At 46.5% G+C, this 27,228-nt stretch overlaps 1 protein-coding gene across 1 annotated transcript in view; it reads left to right on the top strand.

The window, feature by feature from the left end:
* Window positions 1-393: 393 nt before the first annotated feature.
* PSD2 (pleckstrin and Sec7 domain containing 2) overlaps window positions 394-27,228 on the top strand; it is a gene marked incomplete at both ends in the record, with an annotated part of 32,678 nt that continues 5,843 nt past the window's right edge. The window contains 9 exons of the mRNA XM_080920066.1: window positions 394-761; window positions 1,641-2,090; window positions 2,432-2,626; window positions 6,322-6,402; window positions 9,133-9,245; window positions 10,378-10,436; window positions 24,122-24,211; window positions 25,984-26,027; window positions 26,978-27,168. Of these exons, the coding sequence (XP_080776192.1) occupies window positions 394-761; window positions 1,641-2,090; window positions 2,432-2,626; window positions 6,322-6,402; window positions 9,133-9,245; window positions 10,378-10,436; window positions 24,122-24,211; window positions 25,984-26,027; window positions 26,978-27,168 (1,591 nt within the window). The remainder of the gene's footprint in view (window positions 762-1,640; window positions 2,091-2,431; window positions 2,627-6,321; window positions 6,403-9,132; window positions 9,246-10,377; window positions 10,437-24,121; window positions 24,212-25,983; window positions 26,028-26,977; window positions 27,169-27,228) is intronic.

The raw sequence follows: 27,228 nt of genomic DNA on the forward strand, positions 1-27,228 counted from the left end.
GGCTGGCCAAGGTCAGTCTTGGTTTTGTCTCCGTTTACTAGCAGGAATACTGAGGGGCCTTCAAGAGCTGCTGGACACTTGCCTGGTTCCTGACTACCTGTGTCTTTCTCAAGGAACTTGGGTGAATTCTGAAGGCTAGAACAGAGACCCAAAAAGTAAAAAGGAAGGCAGGGGTACAAGGACCAAGCCAGGAGCCAGAGGACAGCAGACAGGAGGTGGGGGGCGGGGGAGGGTGCTGGCCTAGCCACTCTCAACCTGAGCCTGTTACTAAAGATATAATCATGGCCAAGCCTCTGCCCCTGGATTGGTTTCATAGGCTCTTGCTCTGTCTGACCGACTCTTCTTCTTCCTCTCAACCCAGCTCTAAGGACGTCGGTGGGAACAGTGACCACCATGGACGAAGAAAAGCTCCCCTGTGATCTGCACAAGGAAGAGAGTGCTATTCAGGACCACAGCCTGGAGCCCGAAGAGGGGCCTGGGGTTTTGAGTGGAACAGCAGCCAGCAAAAGCCTGAGCAGCCGCAGCAGCAGTCCAGGCAGTAACAAGATGGACACCTTAGAGGGCACCATGGAGCCCGTGGGAGACCCAGATGTGGCCCTGCCTGGCCTCAGCCTTTCTTTGACCAATGGCTTGGATTTGGGACAAGATGGGAACATTCTGGAAGATTCTATAGAGTCCAGGCCCTGGAGTGCTAGTGGACTAGCAGAGGAGGGTGATAACTCTAGGAGTCTCTGTCCAGATGCTGAGGACCCTCAGCTGGGGTGAGTGGGTATCCTGGGACAGGGACTCACGTATTTCTAGCTCTTTGATAATATACCTTGGGGCTACCGCCCCTCGAGTCTCTAGATGTCTGAGATCTCCTGTCCCCACTTTCAGCTTCTGAGTGTTAACAACAGAGCTTACAGGGGAATCCAGAGGCAAGCAGGCTTGCTATACTCCCAGCCCTTGGTCCCCACAAACCACAATGAACTGTCTCCATGACAGGCTGTGGTCCGTCACTACCAGCTGACAGCAGAGCTTTGATATATCTAATATCATAATATCTAGATGTGGTAGGTGGGTTATCAAATGGCCCATTTCTCCCAAGATGGCCCCAGGCAGGCAAGCTTTGTGCTCTTGCTCTTCCCAGGGAATTGTCCTGGGACTTTGATAACTTTTACCAGGCACTTTGTGTCTATCTTACTCAGTGGGGTTACAGTCTGTTTCTCAGCAGGAGGTAGAGAGACTGGTCTTGGGGAGGAGGGGTTGGGCAGGGCCATGTCTAAAGGCCAGGGTGGAAGAACATACACAGAAGTCTTGAACAGTGTGGCTGTAGACCTGTTTTGCCTGAATGGGCAAGTTCACAGGGGTGTGTAAATATGTATGGGGGACACATGTGTGCATCTGTGTGCATGTATGTGTGCCTAGCCTGCATACTGGCATTTGCACAGGAGCTATGTGAATATTCATGGGGCTCATGTGTGTGTTTTCATCTGTATGTGTCTAGTCAGTACATTAATTAGTATATGCGCAGGAGTGCATGAGTTTTTATGGGGCGTGTGTGTGTGTTCAGCTCCTAGCTAGAGACCGGCAGTATTGTAGCTAGCCTCAGTGTCGGGGACATCTAAGTAGGATGGTAACTGTGCCCTTGTGATCTATAGGCTGGACTGTCCTGGTGAGCCAGATGTGCGGGATGGCTTCAGTGCCACGTTTGAGAAGATTCTGGAGTCAGAGCTGTTGCGGGGCACACAGTACAGCAGCCTGGATTCATTAGACGTGCTGAGTCTCACCGATGAGTGCGACAGCTGTGTCAGCTTTGAGGCTCCCCTCACACCTCTCATCCAGCAGCGGGCTCGAGACAGCCCTGAGCCTGGGGCTGGGCTGGGCATTGGGGACATGGGGCCTGAAGGGGACCTGGGGGCAGCTGGTGGTGCTGATGGGGACCTGGGGAGTCCCCTACGGCGGTCCATCTCCAGCAGCCGCTCAGAGAATGTCTTGAGCCACCTGTCTCTCACATCGGTGCCCAATGGGTTCCATGAAGATGGGCCCGGGGGCTCAGGAGGAGACGAGGAGGATGATGAGGACACGGACAAGTTGCTGAACTCTGCCAGGTGAGGCGGGAGTTGGGTAGGGGGAGGGGCAGGGCTGGAATCTGGGGGAGCCACGATCAGGGGAACTGAGAGTCAGTAGAAGCAAAGCTTTCTGGGTGAGTGTCCACGATCCATGAGCCCCCAAGAGGTCACCCTGCATCCTCTGAAGGCATATTTCCTACTAGCTCAGACATATTTCTGTGCTGAGCACAGCCATGTTTGATTTCATGTGAGCCACTCTCTGGCGGTCTGGCTTGACGCTGCCCTGCTGCAGTGCTCTGGCCCCCACAGTTGATTTTCAGAGACCGGGGGTCCCTTCTAGCCACACTCAGGGCATCTGATTCCCTCCTTGTCATCTGCAGTGACACCAGCCTTAAGGATGGCCTGTCGGACTCGGACTCAGAGCTGAGTAGCTCTGAGGGGCTGGAGCCCGGCAGCACAGATCCATTGGCCAATGGGTGCCAGGGGGTCAGCGAAGCCGCTCGCCGGCTGGCCCGCCGCCTCTACCACCTCGAAGGCTTCCAGCGCTGCGACGTAGCTCGGCAGCTGGGCAAAAAGTGAGTGAGTCCAGGCAAAGCAGACATGCCTTCCTCAGCAGGAGAGGGGTGCCAGTGACTTCTTTCGGGGTGGCTGGTGCCAGGAGCTCCCACCAGGCCTTCAAGGACACCTCCTCCTGTCACTGTCCTCATTCTTGACCTCGCCCTAAATCTGTTTCCTTTCTGGGCTACTTGGAAAAAGGTGGCTTCTGTTAGGGAGGGGGTGGTGACAGGCGGCCCCTCAGGGCTGGAGCAGGATGGGGGATGTGGTTATGATGTTATGAAGGACAGTAGAGAGGACAGAATAACCTACCTGAACCAGAGTTCTACTCAGTGGGGCTAGGCAGAGAGGGGGACCTGTGAGGGATTTTGGGGTACATGTCTGGGCCCCGGAGGTCAAACAATGTGTCTGTTTTTATTAAGCCTGTCTACTGGGACCAGCTGAAAGGACCACACCCTTGAAAGTAAAGAACATGACCTTCAGACTGCATGTAGCAGTCTTGGGGAGGACTGGGACCTGGAGTGTGTGTATGTGAGAGATGAGGATGGCATATTTATGTTTGAGCATAGTGTGGCCCCTATTGGCCCTTCTTTTCACAGGGACTCCACCAAGCCAGGGAGGCTTGGAGGTTGGCAGAGCTGGCCAGCATCCCCTACCACTCACAAAGCTAAGGGAGACAGACCAGACAGGCAGGTTAAGATGAGGGCTTTAGGTCTTAGGAGGCCTTTCTACATCCCTGACACTTTCTTGTACCTTGGGCAGTGGGAGCCCTCGCTAAAAATCACAACTCATAGAACTCCTCTGGTAAGCTGAACATCTATCTCCAGGTAGGTGGAACCTGAAAACAGCCTCCCATCCTTGGGAGAATGGGTTCTTGTCATATTTGCATGGCGCCCTCTGCAGGCTCCTCCAGTAATTGCTGCAGCTTATCTCTCCCATCCATAAATTGGGGTGTTGTTGGGTGGAGTGGGGAGGAAATTCCCACCTCCTCATCTCTGACTCTCAGGTTGTCTGCCCTGGGTTGCTTGTGTCTCCTTCCTTTCTTTTCTCAGTTCCTTTAGATGGGTTCTTGCTTTTCTGTTTCTCCTTTAGAAGCTTCTCTACCCATGGCTCCTTCAGCAGTTCTGACACACTGGACACACACACTCTCGAGTCCGTGTACACACACACACACAAACATGCACACACATACACACACATACACACACACACACACCCACACACACACCCACACACACACACCACAAAGCAGATAAACACCAAATTTTTTATATATTCATTATGCAACTTCAAAGTGTTTTGAGGTATCACTACAAAGCCCAGGCTGGTCACCAAATCCCCCCCGCCTCAACTTCCCAAATGCTGGGATTACAGGTGTGTGTCATCACACTCAGACCTCAGCTTCGATGTTCTTCCCCCAGACCTCAGCTTTTCTCCTCATTTGTCAGAAGCAAATTCAGGCATGTTATTGGTTGACTTACAGTGCTTTAGCCTATTTCTAGGCGGTAAGAATTTTTATGTAGTTCCATTTTAACATTTAACAATATTAACAAAAATTTCTCATTATCTCCCACATTTAGTGTGTTCCCCTTTCTCTGAATCTCTACTAAAGATTGATTTGGTCAGGCCTGGCTTTGAAGCTACTGGGAGCCTGAGGCAGGAGGCTTCCAAGGTTAAAGCTTGCCTGGGCTACAGTGAGTTCAAGAACACTCTAGGAAACTTAGTGAGACTCTGTATCAGAAACATATAAGATAAAAACAGGGCTTGGCTGTAGCTCAGTGTAGAGCACTTGCCTTATGTGTATGAGGCCCTAAGGTAAATCCTCCATACCTCCACCCAAAGAGGAAGAAGGAGGAGGAGGAAGAGGAGGAGGATAAAGAGGAGAAGGAAGAAGGAAGAGGAGGAGGAAGAAGGTAGAAGGAGGAGGAAGAGGAGGAAGAAGAAGGAGAAGGAAAAGGAATAAGAGGAGAAAGAAGAAGAGGCAGAGGAACAGGAAGAGACAAAAAGAAAAGAAAGAAAATGTGTGTTCAGATTAGGTCTGAAATACTATTCACATGTTTTCTCTGGCCCTCTGTTTCACAGTGGCATTCAATAGATAACCTCTCTCTTTTTCCTTTTTTCTCCTTCTCTTGGTCCTCCTGGTCTCTCTTTGTGTGGTGCATGCATGTACATCTGTATGTATGTATGCATATACATGTGGAAACCAGAGGTTGATCTTGCATGTCTTCCTCTGTTACTCTATGTTTTGAATCCTGTCTCTCACAGAATCAGGAGCTCACTGACCGGCTAGGCTGGCTGTTCTCCTGTCTCTGCGTCCTCAGTGATGAGATGCATGTCTACGCTGCCACACTGGCTTTTTATGTAGGTGCTAAGGATGAAAACTCAGATCCAGGCTCCCAAGGCAGGCATTTTAACACTGAGGCATCTTCCTAGGCTCCCTCTCTTTTAAAGTGACATATATCAAAGAAACAGCCATTTTCCTCCAGAGGAGTCCACACACTTTGGACGTGCATGTGGTTTATGTCACATATATCTTTAGTTCCCATGATCCTACCAACGGGAAGGAAAGTGTGAGGCTTATTATTATCATCATTTTTCAAATGAAATTAAACACATTCTTCCTTGGCCTCCAGGAGGGCACAGACCTGTCCTTTGCTGTCGCAAGGTCCTCTTCACTAGCTCTTTCCATGGTCTAGATCCTTAATGGGGCTGCTTTCAGAACTCTGCCCTGAGCTTACATATTAGAAGAAAATATTTATATTTCTGTGTATGGATGTGTGTGTGTGATGTGTGACTGTAGACCGTGTATATATAGATGTCCGAGGAAGCCAGAAGGGGGTGCGAGAGAGCCACTGTAGCTGGATTGTAGGCAGTTGTGAGATACCTGATGTGAGTGCTGGGAACCAAACTCAAGTCCCCAGAAGAGCAGTGAGTGCTCCTAACCACTGAGCCATTGTGTCAACGCAGTCGGGCCTCAGGTTCCACCAGACTTTGAACTCCTCTGGATACTGCCGTGCTGGGGGTTGGATGGTAGGCAAGCACTCTGAGATACATTCTCAGTCTACCTATACGTTTAAAACTTGTACTTACTTCTGAGACAGGGTCTCATGTAGGCAGGCACCTGGTTCTCACAAGGGTTTGGATCTTGAAACACTAAGCTGTCTCCTACAAGGTTACTCTCCCAGGGATTCAGCCAGCTCTGTCCTCATCCTGAGCTCTGACATCACCTCCTCAGTCACTTCCTTTCTGGTGACCTTAGAATCCTATGTTCTCATCTTGGCTCCCCTTTCTGGACCCATTCTCTGTGGGTCTCCACTCTGTAGGGATGGTGTTAGCTTTGAACTCTGCAGCTATGCCCTGATCCTTTCTGTGGTCTGAGGCCAAGGCCCTGCCTCACCTCTGCTGCTCTGCGGCCTCCCACCCTCCCGGTGGCTTGATTTACATTATGTCACCTTCTCTGCTGGGAACACTTATATCACCCCACCCTGCTCCCTTCCCCGAACAGGCTCTCACTGAACTGGCTGAGACATCATCTCCTGATGCCACAGACCAAGGTTTATCTCTCTGAGCTGAGTGACCAGAGGGGAGGCAGTCCCGGGCTGGGTGGTGGTTAGGGGTACTCTGGGGCCCACTTCCTCAGTACCTGATGTCTTGGGACTTGGGACCTGTCTCTAACTGACATCCCATTATACTTTTTTTTTTTTTTTTTTGGTAGCAACGAGTTCAGCAGGCTGGTTGCTGGGGAGTACCTCAGTTTCTTCGACTTCTCAGGCCTCACTTTGGACAGAGCACTCAGGTCAGTGGGGCTGGGTTGGGACAGTGTCCACAAGGGGTGGAACAATATATCTGGCTTGCTATTCTAGCTATCTATTTTTGCAATATAGAATATAACATCATTATCCCAGCAAGTCTATCATGACTTTTTACACAGCCTTTTGCAAGTCTTGAGCCCTCTGGTAAAGCTGGGGGGAGGGGAAGAAACCCATGGGTAGCTGTTGTCTGGCAACTCAGCGATAGCCAGCTAATGTGTTGGTTGATGAGGGACATAAAGATTCTTCAGGAGGGAAAAGGAAGACAGTGGTTTGTATGGAGAACTTCCTGCTTGCTGGATACCGTCGGTCCTTTATATTTATGGCCTACTTTGGTTTTGTTTGTTTGATTTATTTTTGAGACAGGGTTTCTCTGTGTAGCGCTGGCTGTCCTGGAGCTTGCTCTGTAGACCAGGCTGGCCTCGAACTCACAGACATCCTCCTGCTTCTGACTCTTGAGTGCAGGGATTAAAGGCATGGGGGCACTGCCATCTGGCTATGTCTGGCATACTTAGATGGTAAAGGGGACTTGATTGCAGTGACTTCAGAGTCTGGGTCTCAGGAAGGTCAGGCGTGGGCCTTGGGAGCAGGATGGGTAGGATGGGTGAATGAAGGCCACTGCCATCAGAAAGATGCTCAGCCAGGCCTGAGGAGGGAAGGGCAGCATCTCAGAGCTAAGGGTGTTATCTACAGACGCTGGGCCCCCTTGTGGGATCCCAGACATCTCTTAATACTTTTTAACAGTGCTTATTCTGTCCCTCTGTCTCTGGGATGTTTTCTGTCGGTTTTCAGTGTACTTGCCATTTTGCTATGTCCAGTCAATGTTCAATAAACGAAGCCAATAAGAATCACTGAGGGACCGGAGAGATGGCTTGCAAGAGTAACAAGGACCACAGTCCAGACCCCTGGGATCTATGTGAATGCTAGGCAGGCAAAGTATCTGTAACCCCAGAGCAAGCTGGCTAGCTAGGCTGGCCACATCAGCAAGCTCTTTTGGTTAAAATGAGAGCCCCCCACCTCAGTATATAAAGTAAAAGGCAACTCTGGAAGTCATTTAATATCAACCTCTGGTCTCTGTGTGTTCATGCATGCACATGTGCTTATGCAAGCACACATACCCTCATGCATGCACACTTCACATGTATAATACTCCAAAGAAACATCATTAAGTTTTTGTTCTCAGTTACATTTTACATTTCTATAATTTTCATCATATTTAAACTTTAAAATAGATTCCAGTTCTCTGTGGGACTCCCCTAATATCTGAATCATGTATCTTTTCTTAGTGTATCATTCCTGTGTGTGTGTGTGTGTGTGTGTGTATATATGTGTGCATGTGTATATGTGTGTGCATGTTTGCATGTGTATACTTGTGTGATGTGTGTGCATGTGTTGTGTGCATGTTGCATGTGTGTGCCTGTGTGTGTAGGTATATGTGTGTGTGTTTGCATATGTGTGTATGTTTGCATGTGTGTGCATTTGTGTATGCATGTGCATATATTTTCGTGTGTGGGAACTCGTGTGGAGGCTGAGGTTAATGTTGGGAGTCTTCCTCAGTTGCTCTCCACCCTGTTGTTTGAGGTCAAGTCACTTAGATAAATCTAGGGCTCACAGATATGACTGACCTGGCAAGTTGACTTGCTCCAGGAACACCCCATGCCTGCCTTCTGATCACTGGGACCACAGGTGGTTAGCATCTCACCTGCCTATCACTGGTTTCGGAATCTAAACTCATCTTTCTAGCCCTGACTTGGTGTCTGCTTCTGTGTTTCTTTCTCTTGGTTTCCCAGCACCCATTGATTTTCTTAGCTTGTCCAACCCTTCCTTTACAAGGCAATTGGGAAAGATCATGGGACACAGTCCTCACCCAGCTGGGCTGAGGCGAGGCAGCTCTGAAGCATGACATCTCTAAGGGTTGACTCTGGGCCTCAGCCTTGCATGGGGAACCATGTCGCCGAAACTATTTGAATCCTCATTTTACCACCTCCTTGCAGTAACATTCTCCTCCTCCTCAAAAAAAAAAAAAAAAAAAAAAAAATCCATCTACCTTTGGGATTCACAGCTCCATAACCTTTACACCTTCAGAGTCTGGTAACTGTGTGGTCATGTGCTTACAATTCCTCAAGGCTCTGGATGTGTTTTCCGGCTCCACAGAAGGATCTAGTGCACTGCCCTTTGCCCCTGGGCTTTGTCCGTGATACACCTGGGGAAAAGGTGGCTGTCACATGTCATTCCACTTCTGTCCAGTCCCCTCCATCCTGGGCTCGTAGGACCTTGTTGCTTTACCTGTAGCTTAAGTCAGTGCACTGCTGCATTGGTGGGGAATCTATATTGCTCTGCTCCAAGCAGATCTGTTTCAAGCTGAGCCTTTGGATTGCGTCAAGATGAGGAAGATAGAAAGATAGTGTTAAGTGGGTCTGGATCGCTATCATGGGTGCTGTGCTGAGAGCCTTATGTCACCAGGGTGAAGCCTGACTGTCTAGAATCTGAAGACCCACGGAAGGCACTGAGTGTTAATATCACATCCCTGCCTGAGGTCTTAGAATCCAGAGGCTATCTTGGAGGGCCGAGGTTTCACTTGGGCCTGCAGAGGATGTTTAGACTCTACCACAGAAACTAGCCTCATGTATGTGTGTGGGGAGTACGTCTTTTATGCCAGTGAGAAGACTGTATGAGGGGCTCTGAGATTCACTCAGCAACCTTGAATTACATTCTAGAACCTTCCTGAAGGCCTTCCCACTGATGGGGGAGACACAGGAACGAGAACGAGTCCTTACCCACTTCTCTCGCCGGTACTGCCAGTGTAACCCAGATGACAGCACATCAGAAGGTACGTCATCCTTTGATCACCTCCCATGAGACTTGCCTGGCTGAGACCTGGTCTTCTCCCACCCTGGTCCAGTTGCCACATTTGTCTTGCTTACAGGTAGGCTCAGCTGGGCCATATGCTCTGGTAAATTCAGAGTGAATGAATACAATTAGGTGTCACAGCAGGACACTCACACCCGAAACCCCAGGGATTGGCAGGATGAAGGCAGGCTGACGATTTGAAGCTTGAGGTCAGCCTGAGCTACAGAGTGAGACACTGCCTCATAAACCAAAATAATAAAATGCCCAGGGATTGTGGGATGGCCTCTTGGACAAGAGAGCCCAGATGTCTTGTTCATGGTTATTCCATTCCCAGTGCCTGTAGCTAGACTCAGTCCTGACATTTTGTAGGGGATGGGATATTCTATGCAGGTCTCTTGCAGAGGCAGGACTTGCCATATGGATGGACCTAAGTCTTAGGCATTGATGGACCAAATCTCTTATGGCTACTGTAGGGACTAGCTTGGAGTCCAGAGCTGTCTTAGTCAGGATTTCTATTCCTGCACAAATCATCATGGCCAAGAAGCAAGTTGGGAGGAAAAGGTTTATTCAGCTTACACTTCCACACTGCTGTTCATCACCAATGGAAGTCAGGACTGGAACTCAAGCAGGTCAGGAAGCAGGAGCTGATGCAGAGGCCATGGAGGGATGTTGCTTACTGGCTTGCTTCCCCTGGCTTGCTCAGCTTGCTTTCTTAAAGAACTCAGGTCTACCAGCCCAGGGATGGCATCATCCACATGGACTGGGCCCTCCCCCCCTTGATCACTAGTTGAGAAAATGCCTTACAGCTGGATCTCATGGAGGCATTTCTTCAACTGAGGCTCCTTTCTCTTTGTGATAACTCCAGCTTGTGTCAAGTTGACACACAAAACCAGCCAGTACAAGAGCCTTTCCTAGGTCTATGGTTCAAGGTGAATTTGTCTGCAAGAGGCAGACATCTGGGTTAGAGTATAATCTAAGTCTTGGTCTTGAAATGCTTGGGAGCTGATGTCTACCTTTCTTTGTCTATATGGCCTCTAGCCTGGCTGTATGGGGAGGCAGGTGGGAGGCTCCGGGTGTGAATGAGTGGGTTCTTACTATCTCGCTCTCTTTAGATGGGATCCACACACTCACCTGCGCCCTGATGCTGCTCAACACAGACCTGCATGGACATGTGAGTTGGGGATCTGTCAGGGGACTTGTGCTCTCACTGGCTCCCTGTCACTGAGGGCCAACCCCGTAGCCAGCCGTCTTGCTGAAACTCCTGATCAGGGTCAGCTTTTCCCCCCTAGCATCCCTGGGCAGTGGGCTTCTATATTTGACCCTGTCCTGTTTTTTCCCCACTGGCTCTGCCAGTGTTCTGGCTCCTAAGATGAAAAGTGAGAACAGCCTCGGCACACGAGAGTCTTCGCTTTGATTTTTGAGACATGGTTTTCCTGGCTGTACTGGATCTCACTCTGTAGACCAGGCTGACCTTGAATTCAGAGATCTGCCTGCCTCTGCCTTCAAAGTGCTGGGAATCAAGGCATGTGCCACCACCTCCCAGCTGAGACACTGGAAATTTAAGCTGTGGCAAAGAGATGTGCCCTCAGGGCAAGGTCACCTGACCTGTGGTAGTCCATGCTTTGCTTCACCAAAGGCTATGTGCTCTTCCATATCTCCTTTAAAAGCCCAGATGTGGCCTTCTTGTGATGTCATGTCCCAGACAACTGGCCACTGCCAAATGACAGGTTACACCTAACAAATGTCTGGTTGCTGTCAGGCCAGTGAGTGAAAGAATGTGATGGAGCCCAGGCTCCTGGTTGTCTCCAGGCTTCTCACGCTCACTAATTCCTTCTTTCTTCCTCTGTTGGCTACTGCTCTGGGCTCTCCTGCCCTCTCCGCCTCAGGTGGTAAGTGTTGCTGTCAGAGTGTGCATGCTGTATGCTTAGACCTGCCCCGTCACCCCCTGTGTCCTATCACACAATCTGCCTTCCCCACCCAACTGCACTCTGGCCATCACTCACTTAGGGCTGGGCAGAGCCCTTCTGGGAGGTGGGGACATTTCACAGACTCAGTGACAGGTTCTGAGTAAACCAGAAAGCTCCAGGGGATATGGGATGTTAAAGACAAATCTGGGATAGACACGTTTCATGTCCATTCTTGCCTTTATGGGGTTGCTGTGTGATCCTGGGTAAGTCATTGCCTCTCTCTGAGTCTCAGGTTCTGCATCTTCTCAGGGCAGTGATGGTTTCCTCCAGTGACTTGGTGGGGACTGGGAGTGGCCTGGCCCTGGCAAGAGTTTTGCTGTGAATGGTACTTCCATATACCCATGATAGGAACACCACACAGTGGTGGTGTCCATTGCTACTCTTAAAACTTGAGTGCTGATGACCTGTGGGGACAGCCTTGAGGCCAGTGTCATCTGAAATGGCCGAGGGAGAGGAGGAGAAGCCAAGGCTGGGCTTGTGGGCAGGTGGAGCACTGGCCAGGGGAGGGCTGAGGGCGGGGCAGCCAAACTGTGAGGACTTTAGCAGAGCCTGAGTGTGGGATGGAGAGAAGACGAGTATGTGTGTGTGTGTGTGTGTGTGTGCATGTGCGTGTGCGTGTGCATATGTGTGTGTGTGTGCGTGCGTGTGTGCGTGTATTCCCCGTGAGCAGAAGTGAAGTGAGTACCCTTACAAGCCAACCTTTTCCCCGGATAGATTGCTTCCTCTGTTCACAGCTGTGAACTTTAGCCGCTTGAAAAGGCATGTGGAAGTCACCTCTCCACGCTGTTCCCACTCTCAGTGGAGAGACCCCCAGCATGGCCCCTTAATGGAGCTCCCTTGGAGGTGTGTTGCTCAGTGAGAAGTGGGAAGAAACCTGGGTTAGGGTTCTCTGTGTTTGGCCACAGCACAGCTGTATGGCCTCTGACAAACCTCTTAGCTCACTAAGCTGCTATTTATTTCCATGTCTTGTGATTTTTCCATCTGTGAGCTTTTTTTTTTTTAAAGATTTATTTATTTATTTATTTTAAAAAGCATATGTATTGGTGTTTTGCCTGCATGCCTGTGTGAGGGTGTCAGATGCCCTGGAGCTGGAGTTACAGACAATTGTGAGCCATCATGTGGGTGCTGGGACTTGAACTTGGGTCCTTTAGAAGAGCAGCTAGTGCTCTTAACTGCTGAGCCATCTTCCCTGCCCTCTGACTATGAGTCTTAATGCAGACAGCCCAGAGAGCACCTTGCCAAGGTCTGCTGGTGACAGTAACTGAGCTTGTCAGAGGACTCAGTCAGTCCTGTCCTCTGCTCTTTGTCAGAGACAATAAGAACCAGTGGGACCATAGGGGTTCTTAAGAGTGGTTCTGCTGGTGCCCCTAGAGAGTTCTAGTCAGGGAGGGAGGCTGACTGGCTTGTCTGAGGAGTGGGAGGCAGGAAGACTTCCTGTAGATGTGTCTGAACACTTCCTGCAGACGTGTCTGAACGCTGTGGTTAGAGGGCTGGGTGGCAGAAAGAAGAAGAGGCAGAGGAGAAGGGTGGTAGGTTCTGGGAGAGCACAAGCTGAAAGGGGAGTCGTTCTTCTTGGTTGCAGGAGTGAAGCTGCTCGTGTGTGAGTGGTGGTCCCTGGGGATGCAGGGACTTGATCCCCGTCTTTAAGAATTCCTTCCAGGTGAGACATAAGAACAGGCTAGGGTAGCTCTTACCTCAGTGCCATGCCAGGCTTTCAGGAAAAGGCCAGCTGTCCTGGGATATACTCCCTGGATAGCAGCTGGGCAGCACCTAACCACAGCCAGCTTCTATTCTGGGCAAGGGCATGGGCTTAGGGAGATCGCCAGTCCTAGCCTGATAGAACCATGGTCATAGTCATGAGATGGGGCTGTGGTCAGACTGGCTGTGGTTTGTTCCTGCTAGGGCACAGAGGCTGTGGGAAAGAGAGCCCATGGCCCAAGGAAGGTCCCGTTGATGAAAAGGAGTCTGGAGAAGGAGACACTGGGCATTCAGGGTTCCCAGCCATATCTGGGTCCCCTATCCCTGTACAAATCTTTTTGCCTGTCTGTCTGTCTATATATATTTAGAGCAAATAACTTCATTGGGATGTCTTCTTTTCTTTGTACCTTGGTGAGCCTTGCTGGTTGGCCCAGAGAAAGATGGACTTTAGTGAAGAGTTTGAGTGGGTTTGGAGTGTATTCACTAGAGTGATCCTAATGACCTCATATGCCAATGAGGTCAGGCACCCATGCTGTGCAAATCTTGTGTACATTAACAGTTTCATTGTGGGAAAGTATAGCATCAAGCCCCGACTAGGTTAAGCACTTAAAAACATGAAATGCGGCGGCACTGAGTGAGTATTTCCAGGGGTGTGCACCCAGCACTACTGACCCATTCTGGAGTTTTTCATTACTCTCAAAATAAGCCTCAACCCACCCCAGAAGTCCTCCTCCCTCCCCCCCCAGTCCCTGGAATGCGGCTCTGCTTCCCACCCGTATGAGCTGTCTGTGTAGACACTTCATGTGAGTGGAATCAATCATACAGTGTCTGACCTTTTGTGTTCAAGGGTTCTTCATGTTGTTGCACGTGTCAATACTTTATATTCTTTTCTGGGGGGATAAATAGTGTCTCATTGCAAGGACATGACATGTAGGACATATATGGATATGAATGTGGAGTTATGAAAATTTGTAGGTAAGTTTTAGTTTCTGTACCTGTTCTCAATATATATATATATATATATATATATATATATATATATATATATATATATATATATATACATTTTGCAGTGTAGACTAGGCTGGGCTCAAACTCACTATGTGGACCAGGATGAACTCAAACATAGAGATCCATAAACTGCCTCCCAAGCGTTGGGACTAGGGGCATGCGCTACTACACTTACCCTAATTATTAAATAAAAACATTTATGTGTGTGTGTGCATATGTGTGTGTGCATGTGTGTGTGCATATGTGTGTGTCCATGTGTGTGTGCATATGTGTGTGCATGCATATGTATGTGTGTGTACATATGTGTGTGCATATATATGTGTGTGCATATGTGTGTGTGCATATGTGTGTGTGTGCATATGTGTGTGTGTGTGTGTGTGTGTGTGTGTGTATATAGGAGGCCAGAGGTCAATCTGGAGAGTGATTCCTCTGTGGTCCTTCATCTTTTTTTCAAAGACAGGGACTCCCTGGGACCTGGGGCTCACTCAGTATGTTAGGATGGCTGCGCAGCAAGCCCAGGGACTCCTCCAGTCCCTTCTTCTCCATGCTGGGGTTATGAGAATGCACTACCATGACAGCCTTCATGCACAGGTGCTGGGGATCGAACATGGGTTTGCACAGCAGGTGCAATACTGACTGCTCTCCCTATCCATGCGTCTGTCCGTCTGTCTGTCTCTCTCGAACTCCTCTGTGTTTTGGGTATCATAAATCAGAAACTCTTACCAGTGCTGTGGAGGCACACAGCTTTAATCTCAGCACACAGGGGATAGAGGCAGATGGAAGTTTGAGGTCAGTGTGGTCTACATATTGAGTTCTAGGTCGGCTAGGGTTACATGGTGAGACTGTAATAAAGACACAAACAAACATAAAGAAGAAACCATTACCAGATCCAAGGCCATGAAGTTTTACCCCTATTTTCTTCACTCAGGGTCTCAGGTATGCTAGGAAACACTCAGCCACTGAACCTAGCTCAGGGTTAAATTTTCTTCTGGGTAATGAGACACATTGTGAGGTACAGGTTCAAATCGAGTCATTTGCTTTTGGACATCCGTTCCCAGTATCATTTATGCAGAAGGTTGTTCTCCCGTTAAACAGTCTTGGAAGACTTGTTAAGATCTAGTAGGTTGGTAAGCTTGTGTTACAGGAACTGGCACTCAACACTCAAGAGGCTGAGGTAGGCCGAACAGGAGTTTGAGGCTATTGCAGCACAATATTTCCTATCTCAGACAACAGCACCAACAGATTGATTGGTTGTAAATGATGGGGTTGAGGCTAGGGAGCTCAGCTGGTAAAGTACTCCTGGTATTCATGAGGCCCTCTGTTCCATGCCTGGTATTACACAAAACTAGATGTGGCCACACACTCTATGATACCACCACTTAGAAGGTGGGGGCAGGAGGATCAGAAGTTCAAGGCTGCCCTTGTCTATATAGGAAGTTTGAAGCCAGCCTGGGTATATGGAATCCTATCTCAGACAGAAAGTACAAGTTTACTTCCTGACTTCTAATTAGCTTCCATTCATTTGCAGCTCTGGTCTCATGTGAATGCCCAGTGCTTCCTACTATGGTTTTCTAGTAAGTTCTCAGACCGTTTAATAGGTGAAGTCTGTTCTCAGGACTGAGTGGGGGATCTCTTGCAAGTCCATACAAATGTAAGGATTGGCTTTCGAATTTCTGAAGGGGGTGTAATAGAGATTTTGATGGAGATTACCTTGGGTATTCAGATCAGTTGGAGGGAATTACCATTTTAACAATGCTAAATCTTCCTAATCCACGAACAAAGGATGTCTTTTTATGGATTTATACCTTCTTAATTCGTTTTAGAACTCTTCTATAGTTTTGAGTATACAACCCTTTCATCTCCTTGGTTGATTTTTTTTTCTTGAGCCAGAGTCTCATGCTGTAGCTCAGAACCTGGATCTCACTATGTAGCTCAGAGTGTCTTAAGCTCCTGCCTTAGCTTCCTGGGTGCTAGAATTACAAATGTGAGCCCCTGTGCCCAGTTTCCTTGGTTAAGTCTGTCGTTAAATATTTAATTATTTTTTACTTTTTTTTTTTGGAGACAGAATCTCATGTATCCCGGGCTGGTTTGGAAGTCAGTATGCATCCCGGGATGCCTTCCTTGTGCTGAAATTCTAGGAGCAAGCCAGCTGTGCCGAGTTTATTTTACTTGTGTGTGCGCACACATGTGTTTGGAGGTCAGAGGTGGACACTGGGTTTCATTCAGTAAGCTGCGTCTTAGTTCTTGAGACAGTATCTCTCAGTGAATTTGGAGCTCACTGGTTCAGACAGGCTAGGCAGCAAGCCGCAGGCATCCTGCTGTCTGTCTCCCCTTGTGTTAGGATTATGGGTGCATGCTGCCATGCTGGCTTTCAGGTGGACGCTAGGGACTGAACTCAGAGCTTCAGGCTTGTACGTCAAGTACTTGACCCACTGAGCCATTTCTCCAGCCTCCTCATTTTACGCCTATTGGTGCTGTTTCATTTCCTGATTGTTCACAACTACTGTATACAAATACAACTTGGGCCAATAAGATGGCTCAGTGGGTGAGGCCACTTGATGCACAAGCTTGGTGACCCAAGTTTGATCCCTGGAACCCATGTAATGGTGACAGGAGAGAACCAACACTGCAAAGTTGTCCTCTGATTGCCTGCCCCCACCCCATATATCACACTCGTACACACAATAACACATTTACAACTTTTTATTTTAATTAAAAAAGTATAGAGTTTGACTGAAGCAGCTCAGCAGGTAAAGGTGCTCTACTGCTATGCCTGATGACCTGGTCTGATCCCTGAACCAACATGAAAGAGGGAGAGAATGACTCTTACAAGTTGTCCTCTGACCTTGAGTATATGCTGGGGGCATGCATGGATGTGTATGCACACACACACACACACACACACACACACTAAATGTAATCTAAAAATTTTAAGTCTAGTACCAGACATTGGTTATCTATTTTTATGTTTTTGGTCAGTGGGACCCTACCCATAGGCCCCCAAAACATTACAGGCCATTGATCTTGGTTATCTTCCAGAACTTGATGGTAGATCTCTATTGCTGAAGACACCCATACGTAAGTCACAGAACATAGAGAAATCAAGCTGGGACTGACCTGGAAGCCTTATCCCTGTTGGCTAGGTGTCATCATACTGGAAGATGCTATGCACACTGTTGGGGTAGACAAGTCATCAACAATTTTACCCAACTGAACTCTGCAAACTACAGTATCAACCTGGAAAGATAGACTTTACTGGTACGGTAATGGCATAACCACTGGGAGTAACCAACCCTCGGCTGGTTATGGAAGAAACCTACACTTTCTCCTTGGATGTAAGGCCTGCCCCACAAGACAGAGCGCATGCCTTGTTCCTTTAGCTATGCCAAGAATCAATTGCTAGGCAGGTCGTAAGCCCTAGAGGAGAACCTACTGCTATTCTGTTACATGGACATAGTATTAAAACTCCTCCCTAAGCACTTGTTTTTATACCCATAGATTAGGTCATCTCTCAGTTCTTGTCAGAGAAGCTTTTGTTGTAGATGATGACTCTTGCAGAGACCCACAAATGGTCAGTGTGTAGAGAATAAAAGATTATGGAGTGCTTAGCCCCAAATTGGTCATCAATAATATATCCCCTAGGCCCAGTGATTACAATGGAAGAGGGGATATAAAGACTCTAAGAACCAGAGCTACTAACCGCACAGAAATAGTGTATTCTAGACATGACAGGCAGTTATACACTAGAACTCACAGCAGCATGACTGCGTGCATAGGCATGCATGACTGTGTATGACTGAGGCAGCCAAAAGCCCAGCACGGATGGGGAGGGGCTTGAGAAATTCAACCCTTAGCCGAGGAGCGATTGGCAATTGATGGCTGCTGAGCAGGGGAGAGTCAGTTTGCTTCAGAGACACAGATCTTGTCTCTCTGTGTCTCAGATGAAGCTCCCTGTGCTCCTGTGTGGCCCAGCACCCATTCACAATACATGCGGCAATAAAATGAAGTCAGTGAGTTTATAAAAAGAGACATGAAATTGGGAGAGGAAATTGATGGTGAGGATAGGAAAGCAGTTAGAGGGAAGGTCATGGGGTAGATTTGATCAGAACCTATGATTTGGATGTATGAAATTCTCAAGCAATAAAAAACACACACTGTTTATGTAGCCGTGGCTTGCCTAGAACTAGATGACCTCCACATCACTGAGAACTGCCTGCCTCTACCTCCCAGTGCCGGGAGTGAGAGCACGCACTACTACACCTAGTATAATACAGACAGTGTTTAAAAAATCTTGAGAAGAGAAATACAACTGATGTTTGAACCTTAATCTTATATTTTGCAATATAATGTGTTTATTAGCTTTAATGATTTTTCTGGATCTTTAGCATTTTTTGCATATAAAATCATGGTATCTGCAACTCGAAATAAAGAACTCTCTTTTTTTTTTTTTTTTTAATTTGGATTTTCCTCTGACCCCAAACTTAAATTTGGATTTTTATTTGTTTTTCTTGCCTAATCACTCTGGCTAAGACTTTTTTTTTCTTTTGGGACAGGGTCCTTTATATAACCCCAGCTGTCCTGGAACTCACTATGTAGACCTGCTTGGCCTTGAACTCATAGAAATTCTCCTGCCACTGCCTCCCAAATGCAGGGATTAAAGGCATATACAACCACACTTAGCTAGCTAGACCTCTAGTATACTATTGTAGTATGGAAATGTTTCTGATCTTACGAGAAGCTCCCAGTCTTTTGCCACTGAGTATGTCCAGCTGTGGGCTTTCATAGTACCCATCAATGGAAAGAAGGTCCATTCTATTCCTAGTTTGTTGAATATTTTTCCATTTATTTATTTAGGAGGGGATAGTGGGCACACAGTGCATTGTGGAGGTCAGAGGACAACTTGCAGGAGCCAGTTCTCCCCTCCACTCTGTGGATCTTAGGATCCCAACTCAGACCATCAGGGTTAGTGACAAGCTTGAGGTAAAGTACCTTTGCCTGACGAGCCATCTTGTAGGACCCTGGTACAGTCTCTTTAAGATGCTGGTGGATAGTATTTTGTTGAGAATTTTTGCATCTTCATCCTAAAGAATTACTGATCTGATATTTTCATTTCTTTTGTTAGATGCTGGTATGTCCCACATTACAGAGTGAATTAGGCTTGGCTAATTGTTCTTTAAATATTCTTTAAAACTCATCAGGGACGTTATTTGTTCTTTGCCTTTTTTTGTGAGGTTTCTGATTCCTGATCTGATTCTTGTACTTGTTATAAGTCTGTTTAGCTTTTCTATTTTTTCTTGAGTCAGTTTTCATAAAGTATGTTCCCTAAGAGTATGTCTACTTCATCCAGGTTACCTAACATTTTGATACCTACTTCTTTAATATCTTTACTTACTTATTTATTTTCTTCTACTTGATCTTATGAAACTGAGGACATGATTGCTCCAAGGTGTGGGTGTCATGTGAAGGAAGACATCTGGAAGTGTCCAGTGTGAACCTGGCCATGAGAAGAGAGGGCTGGGGAGAGTGAGAAAGGAAGAGAAGAGAGGGAAGAAGAGATGGGCAAGGGGGCCAAGAGAAGAGGTGTGGACCAAGAGCCAAGATAGAGCCATCCAAAAGCCAAGATAGGAGGAGCAAGAGAGCATTGGCCAAAAGGGCTGCATTATATAAGAAAGAGAAGCTGGGGGAAGAGAAGCCCAGGCCCAGGCTGAAGAGGTTTCAGGCTGGCAACAGGGTGAGAAGTGCTGGGAGAAGTCCAGGTACTGGGTAATTCTTATTGTCATAGTTAGGGTCTCCATTGCTGTGAAGAGACACCGTGATCAAAGCAACTCTTATAAAGAACAAGATTTAGTTGGGGCTGGATTTCAGTTTCAGAGGTTCAGTTTATTATCATTATGGTGGGAATATGGTAGCATCCAGGCAGACATGGTGCTGGAGAAGCTGAGAGTTCTACATCTTGTTCTGAAGAAGAACAGGAAAAGACTGGCTTCCAGGCAGCTAGAAGGAGGGTCTCAAAGCCCACCCCCAAAGTGAAATACTTCCTCCAAAAAGGCCACACCTATTCCAACAAGGCCACATTTTCTAATAGTGCCATTTCCTGGGCCAAGCATATTCAAATCACCACACTTGCCTCGGGTTTCTTTGGGACCTTACAAAAAGTATTAGGTACAACCAAAACTGTGAATGTGCCATCTTTTGGGTTCATCAAGTTTTGTGTCATATATGCCATTTGGTATATAGAGATTAATGATGATGATGATGATGATGTTTCCTGCTGGCATGAAGCTTGCACCACTATGACAACATCTCTCTCTCTCTCTTTTAATGCTTCCTATCTCCTGCTCTGCCTTGTAGGCATTAGTGGATTTATACTGCCAATGCCTTGTTAATGTAGGCTGTATCCTTTTCTAATTTTTGGCTTCCAAGATGTCTGTCCATTTGTATTTATGGTATGACGCTTGCATCCCATACTTTACAAATATTAGCTCTGAACTTCATTTTAAATTGAGCATTTAATGAGTTAGGGCATATTTTAACTTAAATATACCAAGTAAATCTTGGTGTTTTAGTTTATGCCTTTAACCTTTATAGCCCTGGCTGTCTGAGAGCTTGCTCTGTAGACTAGGCTGACCTTGAACTCACAGAGATCTGCTTGCTTTTGGCTCTGGAGTATTGGGATTAAGTAGTGCCTGGCTACATTTTTCTTTTCTGTTCCATTCATCTGTTCTTTCTTTTTTCTCCTTTTCTGGGTACACTTTTGGATCATTTAGGTGTCTTTTAGATCTCTATTTTCCTCTTTGGTTAGCTTCTTGTTGTGTATTCTTTCAGAATTCTTTTTAAAAAGTCTTTCTTTTGTGGTACTGGAGACTTAACCCGGGCCCTGCACCTGCTAGGCATCCATAAACTACATACCTAGCCCCCAGCATTCTTTTTCTGGTTCACGAGGTACATTTCTGACTTGTTAGAAGTGTGGTTATCACTCTGGGGCCATGTGGCATCTAAAGACAGCTAAGCTCTCTCAGCTTTCTGTCTTTTCAAGTTTCCTGATTCTTCATGCTTCCTGCTTCTTTTCACTTCCCTCTTCTTCCAGCTTTCCACTTCCCCAAGCTTCCTACTTTCTCATATTTTCTTCTCATCATGTCACCTATGTGTTCCTGCTTCTCAATTCCCCATGCCTCCTGCTTCTCCACACTTCCTGTTTCCTCATGCTTCCTGTTTATCTACACTTCCTACTTCCCCATGCTTTCTGCTTGTTCACACTTCCTGTTTTTTCATGCTTCCTACCTGTTTACATTTACTGTTTCCCCATGCTTCCTACTTGTCCGTTTCCTATTTTTTCCTATGCTTTCTGCTTCTCCATTCTTTCATCTGGAATACTTTTCTTCCTGACTGAAATATTAGTTACAGTATTTCTATTTTTTTTGGTTTCAATTTTCATGTTGACATATGGCTGATGTATTTCCCAGGATCCCTTGCTCTTGGTGGGCTCTAAACTCCAGTGTTTGTTCTTAAGTTCAATAGATAACTTGGTTTCTCAGCCATTGGGCTATGCTTCTAGGAGGGAAGTTTTCCAATGCAGGGGTCTCTCTACATTCCCTGAGAGGGAGGATCTAGCTTTGATGTCTGCTTTGTATTTCTCTAGTGTTTTTATACAGGTGTTTCACTAATATTTCAACTAAAACTTCTTTTCATTAATTTTTATTTAGGTGTATGTTCTTATGTGCATGTGTGCCACATTTGCGTCTAGAATCTAGAAATGGTATCAGTTCCTGGTGCAGGTTGTGAGTCACTCATCATGGGTACTGAAACCAAATTTAGGGCATTGGGAAGAGCAGTAAGTGCTTTTAACCTCTGAACCATCTCTTCAGTACCCTAACAGGTGTTTTAAAAATTGGAAACATATCCTTCATGACAAGGATATGCCATTATTAATATGAAAAGGCATTATTATTATTATCATTATTATTATTATTATTAGACAGAGCCTTATGTAGCCTAGGCTAGCCTCAAAGTCACTGTACTACTGAGGATATACTTAAACTTGTGATTCTCCTGCCTCCACTTCTCAAGTGCTAGGATGTAGGTATATACTGATATGCCCAGTTTATGTGGGGCTATGGATCAAACCTAATACTCTATACTAACTAAGTAGCACTCTACTAACTGAGCTACATCCCCTGTCCAATACCTAGCTGCTCTTTGACTTTGTATTCTTAGTAGCTGAGAATATTCATTGTGTGGGGAACTCAAAGACAATATTTTCTCATGTGTTTGTGTTATTTTATTACAAATGACCATGGCATGGTTATATGCCTATGTCTATACACAGGAAATGTATACATAAAATATAACACAGAAACAGACAAAGATATCAAGGCACACATACAATGTTTTCTTTTTAACACTTTGGAGGAAGTTAAGAAAATTTAAGAAAATTGTCATCAGCTACAGCATTAACCCTTACATTGGATATACTGGCACACACACACATTTATATATATATATAATATAAATTATATACTATATATATAATGTGTGTGTGTGCTTGCGTGCATGTATGTGTATGTGTATGTGTGTGTGTGTGTGTGTGTATCATTCCAATTCAGTTTCTAGTGATATGCTTAAGATTGTAACCAAAAGCAGCTTGGGAAGAGCAGGGTTTATTTGCATTTCAGTCCCTCATCAGGGGAAACTAAGCAGGAACTCAAGGTAGGAACTTGGGAGCAGGAACTAAAGCAGAAGCCATGGAAGAGTGTTTTTATTGGCCTTTTCAACCTGCTTCTTCCTTCCTTCTTTCCTTCCTTCCTTCCTTCCTTCCTTCCTTCCTTCCTTTCTTTCTTTCTTTTGGGAGGAGGGGTCTAGCTTGCATCAAGTTGACAAAATCTAAGCAGCACATTTACAACCCCGACATTTAGACAGGAGAATCTCAAGTTTGAGACTAGCCTAGGTTATATGGTGAGACCCCAGTGTCAACTCAGAAGCAAAGAGGCAAACAAACAAGCTTTGCAGCCATGCTTCCCACATTATTTCTGTGGTGTATGATGCTGTCAGAGGCTCTTTGTTAAAGTAATGCCAACATCCAGACAAATGGGACACTGTACATGGAACTCTCCACCCTTGGAGAATTCCAGCACATACCAACATGTTCAAAGTTCTGAACTGGCAACACATTTGCTGGACTCTAATGTCCTTTTATTTATTTTAGGAAGAACATATTTTCATGTCATAGGATACTTACATAAATAAGCAAACAAACAAACAAATAAATAAATATGAGGAAGCAAGGAAACATTGCTTTATTTTATAGCAAACTCATAAAACATCCCATAGGCAAAGTTTCAGCCAGGGCCTCCTCCAGTGAGGCTCTTCCAAGGAGACTCTGAAAGAGTAAATGCCAGATGTTGGGCTTGGGGTGCTTGACCTCATCAACTAGTGAGTAGTTAACAAGAAACCGAATTTTGGGGTACATCCATCTCTCCCCAGCTTTTTGCTTGTGTCAAAGAGAACCTAAGCAAGTTCTATTTGTGTCAACCAGCTCCATACAGAGCACGTGTGTGCTGGTGGGAACTGAATTTTGGTCTCATAAGGTCAAACTCTCCCTCACTTGACCTGTCTCTTGGAGGTCTTCCTGTCCTACTGTGTGCAAGTGAGAGGATAAGGAGACTGTGGAAGAATATACAGTTTCTGCTCAGGAGCCCAGGGTTTAAGTCCTGGTGCTCAGTGACCTTGGGGGTCACAAGAATGGGTGAGCACATGAGCACTGGTGTCAGACACACTGGACCCCCACCTTTCAGGCTTCTCACCTTGAGGCAAGGAGATATGATAAAACGTGAAGGTTAGGGTCAATGCCTGGAGCACAGCAGGCACCTGGGTGACTCAGCTACCACAATGTTTCACCCAACTCGGCACCTACACTGAGTTTGAAGAGAGCCTTTCATGTCATTTGTGGATCAAATAGAATTTAGAATGCAAAAAAAACCAAGTTTTTAAAAATTCTTGTTGATAAAGGAGTATCTAGACAGTTTTATTACTGCCTTCAGTACTGCCTCATCCTGTCTGTCAGAGCAGAGCAGAGCAGACCAGAGCAGGGCAGGGCAGGGCAGGGCAGGGAGGGCAGGGCAGGGTGTGTGGACCACACCAGCCTTCTTCCCTACTCTCAGGCAGAACCATTTCTCCATGACAGAACATTGGCAAGAAGATGTCCTGCCAGCAATTCATTGCCAACTTGGACCAGCTGAATGATGGTCAAGACTTTGCCAAAGACCTTTTGAAGGTATTATTTGCTAAGGGTTCTCATGTTCCCTTGTCTTGCTCAACATGAAGGGGGTGAAATCTTGCCCCAATAAATCTTGACATTTTAGATCCATAACTTTGGGACAAAGTTGGAGACTGCCTAGTTCCTCACTTGACTGTTGTGTATTCTTCAAGAAAGACAGATGGTGAGGCTCTGAGCACTCTGATTTTAGTACTTCAGCTACTACTATTTCTAGTATTAATCATATTATCACAAAATAATAACCATCATTATCACCAATCATTTTGGCTGCCACCCATGAATATCTCCACCATGACCACCTCCTTTACCACTACCACCTCCACCATCACCACTTCCACCACCACCATCACCACCATCACCACTTCCACCACTACCTCCTTCTCCTCCACCACCACTACCATCACCACCATAACTACTTCCACTACTACCTCCTCCAACACTACTACCACCACCATCACCACCACCTCCACCATTACTACCACCACCTCTACCACCACCATCATCACCACCACCACCACCACCATAGGGAAAGAAAGGTCCACTCATTCCTCCATCACTGGCAATGAAAGAAATTAGTTTTCCTTAGAGGCTTCCCAAAGTGAAGCTTTGGCCTTGTATAAAAAAGGAACACATTTACTTTGGGGATGTTTATAGATGATGAGTTAATTTTTAGATAGTTTTTTAAATAGTCTTATAGCACCAGGAGGGGAGTTGAGTTGTAAATCTAAAGGAAGATGTATACAATTATGTGTCAGTTACAGAAACTAAAAGAAAACATTGTCTCCTCTTTTTGTTACAATTATCTTTTCCACCATCAAGAAGTACCTTTCAAGAACATATCATTAAGCTCAAGCTGGGCACTTTATTTTATTTTATTTTTAATTTCAGCACTTGGGAAACAAAGGAGGTGTAGCTCTGAGTTTGAGGTCAGCCTGGTCTACAGAGAGGGTTCCAGGATACCCAGGGCTACACCGAGAAACCTTGTCTTTCAAAATAAAACCAAAATAAAAAAACCAAATCATTACCTATCCATTCATTTCTCCCTGTCTACTTATCTACTTCTTCATTCACCCACATCTTTCCTCATGCGTGGATACACCCATCCATCCAGCCATATAACCACTTACCTACCCATGTACTTACCCATTCACCCCTCACCCACAAGCTTTCATGTAGCTAAGGATAGCCTTCAGCTCATTATGTAGCTGAAGATAACCCTGAATTTCTGAACCTCATGCCTCCACTTCTCATGTGCTGGGATTCCAGGCATGTGACACAATGCTGGTTTTATGTGGTTCTGGGGATTGAATCCCAGCTTCACACACACTAGATAGCACTCTACCAAACGAGCTATGTTTCAGGCCTCCAGACAGTCTTTCATATACCAACCACTCCTCCATTCTGACACCTATCCATTTACTTCCCAACATCCCATCTACCCACCCATCCTGTGTCATTCTGGACTTCAAACTGAAGACTCACTGGTGAGCAAGCTAGATATGATTGACCTTGGGAAGCTTACAACCTCCTGGCTAGACAGACAGTAATGACTGCATAATTAAATTTCATCCATCCGACACACGCACCTATCCACTCATTTACACATCATATGACACCAAGCAAATTATGAATGAAGCACCACTTTACCCATTTAACTGCAAAGATGTTCCCTCACCATGGCCATGCTGCTGGAGAGACATGGATGGAGGTTTCTCTGACTCTCCACTTGAACTCCTTTCTCCTCCCCCCTCTCTTCTTTTCTGATTCAGACGCTTTACAACTCCATCAAGAATGAAAAGCTGGAATGGGCCATGTGAGTAGATCAAGGGTATATCACTGGTTTCCAGGGGAGGGAGTGGCTGGGTATGCAGACCACTCTCCATGGTGCTGATTTGTCCTAGCCCAGGCCTCTGACAGCCCCTACCCAGCTGGCCAAGACCCTTATGGATTAATTTTCTGACAAGTGTGCAGTGTTTATGTTGCTGTAGAGTAGATTCCACCACGAGTTTAGTCGGTGGAGTTTTGTGACTGTTTTTTCTGTACTGAGGATATTGCCAGTCGATGACAGCTTTTTCCCTTTTGGTAAGGAAGGCAGGAAGCACAGGTCCCACAGCAGTAGCAGTGTGACAATGTTTTGGGTAGTGGCTGCTTTTTGCAATGGGAAGGAGCAAATGCCCTAACATTTTCATGTGTGTAAAGGCTGTGCACAGCTATTCACAAAGAGAGTTGGAGATATTACTGGTTGGTGAGGTTGGGAGAGACTCTGGGGCTTGGTGGGTGAGCCCCATGGCTGAGCTCCCTAGGGAAGGCTGTGCCTTTGAGGATGTGTGGAGGTCCATAGCTCAGGGACTGTAACTATGCTGGAAAGAGCTGGCACTCTTCTACCAGGGCTCCAAAGGTAGGTCTGGACTTCCGGGCCTTTCCCTCTTGTTCTATTTCTAGCTTGTTGGCACAGTCTGTGCAACAGGTTAAGTCCACTAAGGTCTGGGGATGTTAAGGAAGACTGGGGAAGGAAACTCAAAGACAAGGAAGTCTCCAACTCTGTGTTAAAGGTGAAGATTAACTTAGAGACTCTGAACCAAAGATCAGATATCAAAATTCAGAACTGAAGGTGAAGGGGAAGGATCAGAACCCTTGAACTGTATTTTATAATCCTTTGTCTCCAACCTTGATGCCAGAGGGGTGCCTGTGGGAAAGGCTGTGGCAAGGGGTGGGGGTGGGCAAGGCCTCTCTGGAAATGGCTCAGGCTTGGTACCTTCCTAGTGATGAGGATGAGCTGAGAAAATCCCTGTCTGAGCTGGTGGATGACAAGTTTGGGACGGGCACAAAGAAGGTGACTCGGATCTTGGATGGTGGCAATCCATTCCTGGATGTCCCGCAGGCTCTCAGCGCTACCACCTACAAGCATGGTGTCCTGACCCGGAAGACTCATGCTGACATGGACGGCAAGAGGAGTGGGTGCCAGGCTGGGGAAGGGGCCTGGGAGGGACGCTGGTGTAGGAGGGACCTACCCT

Source organism: Micromys minutus (assembly GCF_963924665.1).
Source record: "Micromys minutus genome assembly, chromosome: 8".
NCBI classification, from domain to species: Eukaryota; Metazoa; Chordata; class Mammalia; order Rodentia; family Muridae; genus Micromys; species Micromys minutus.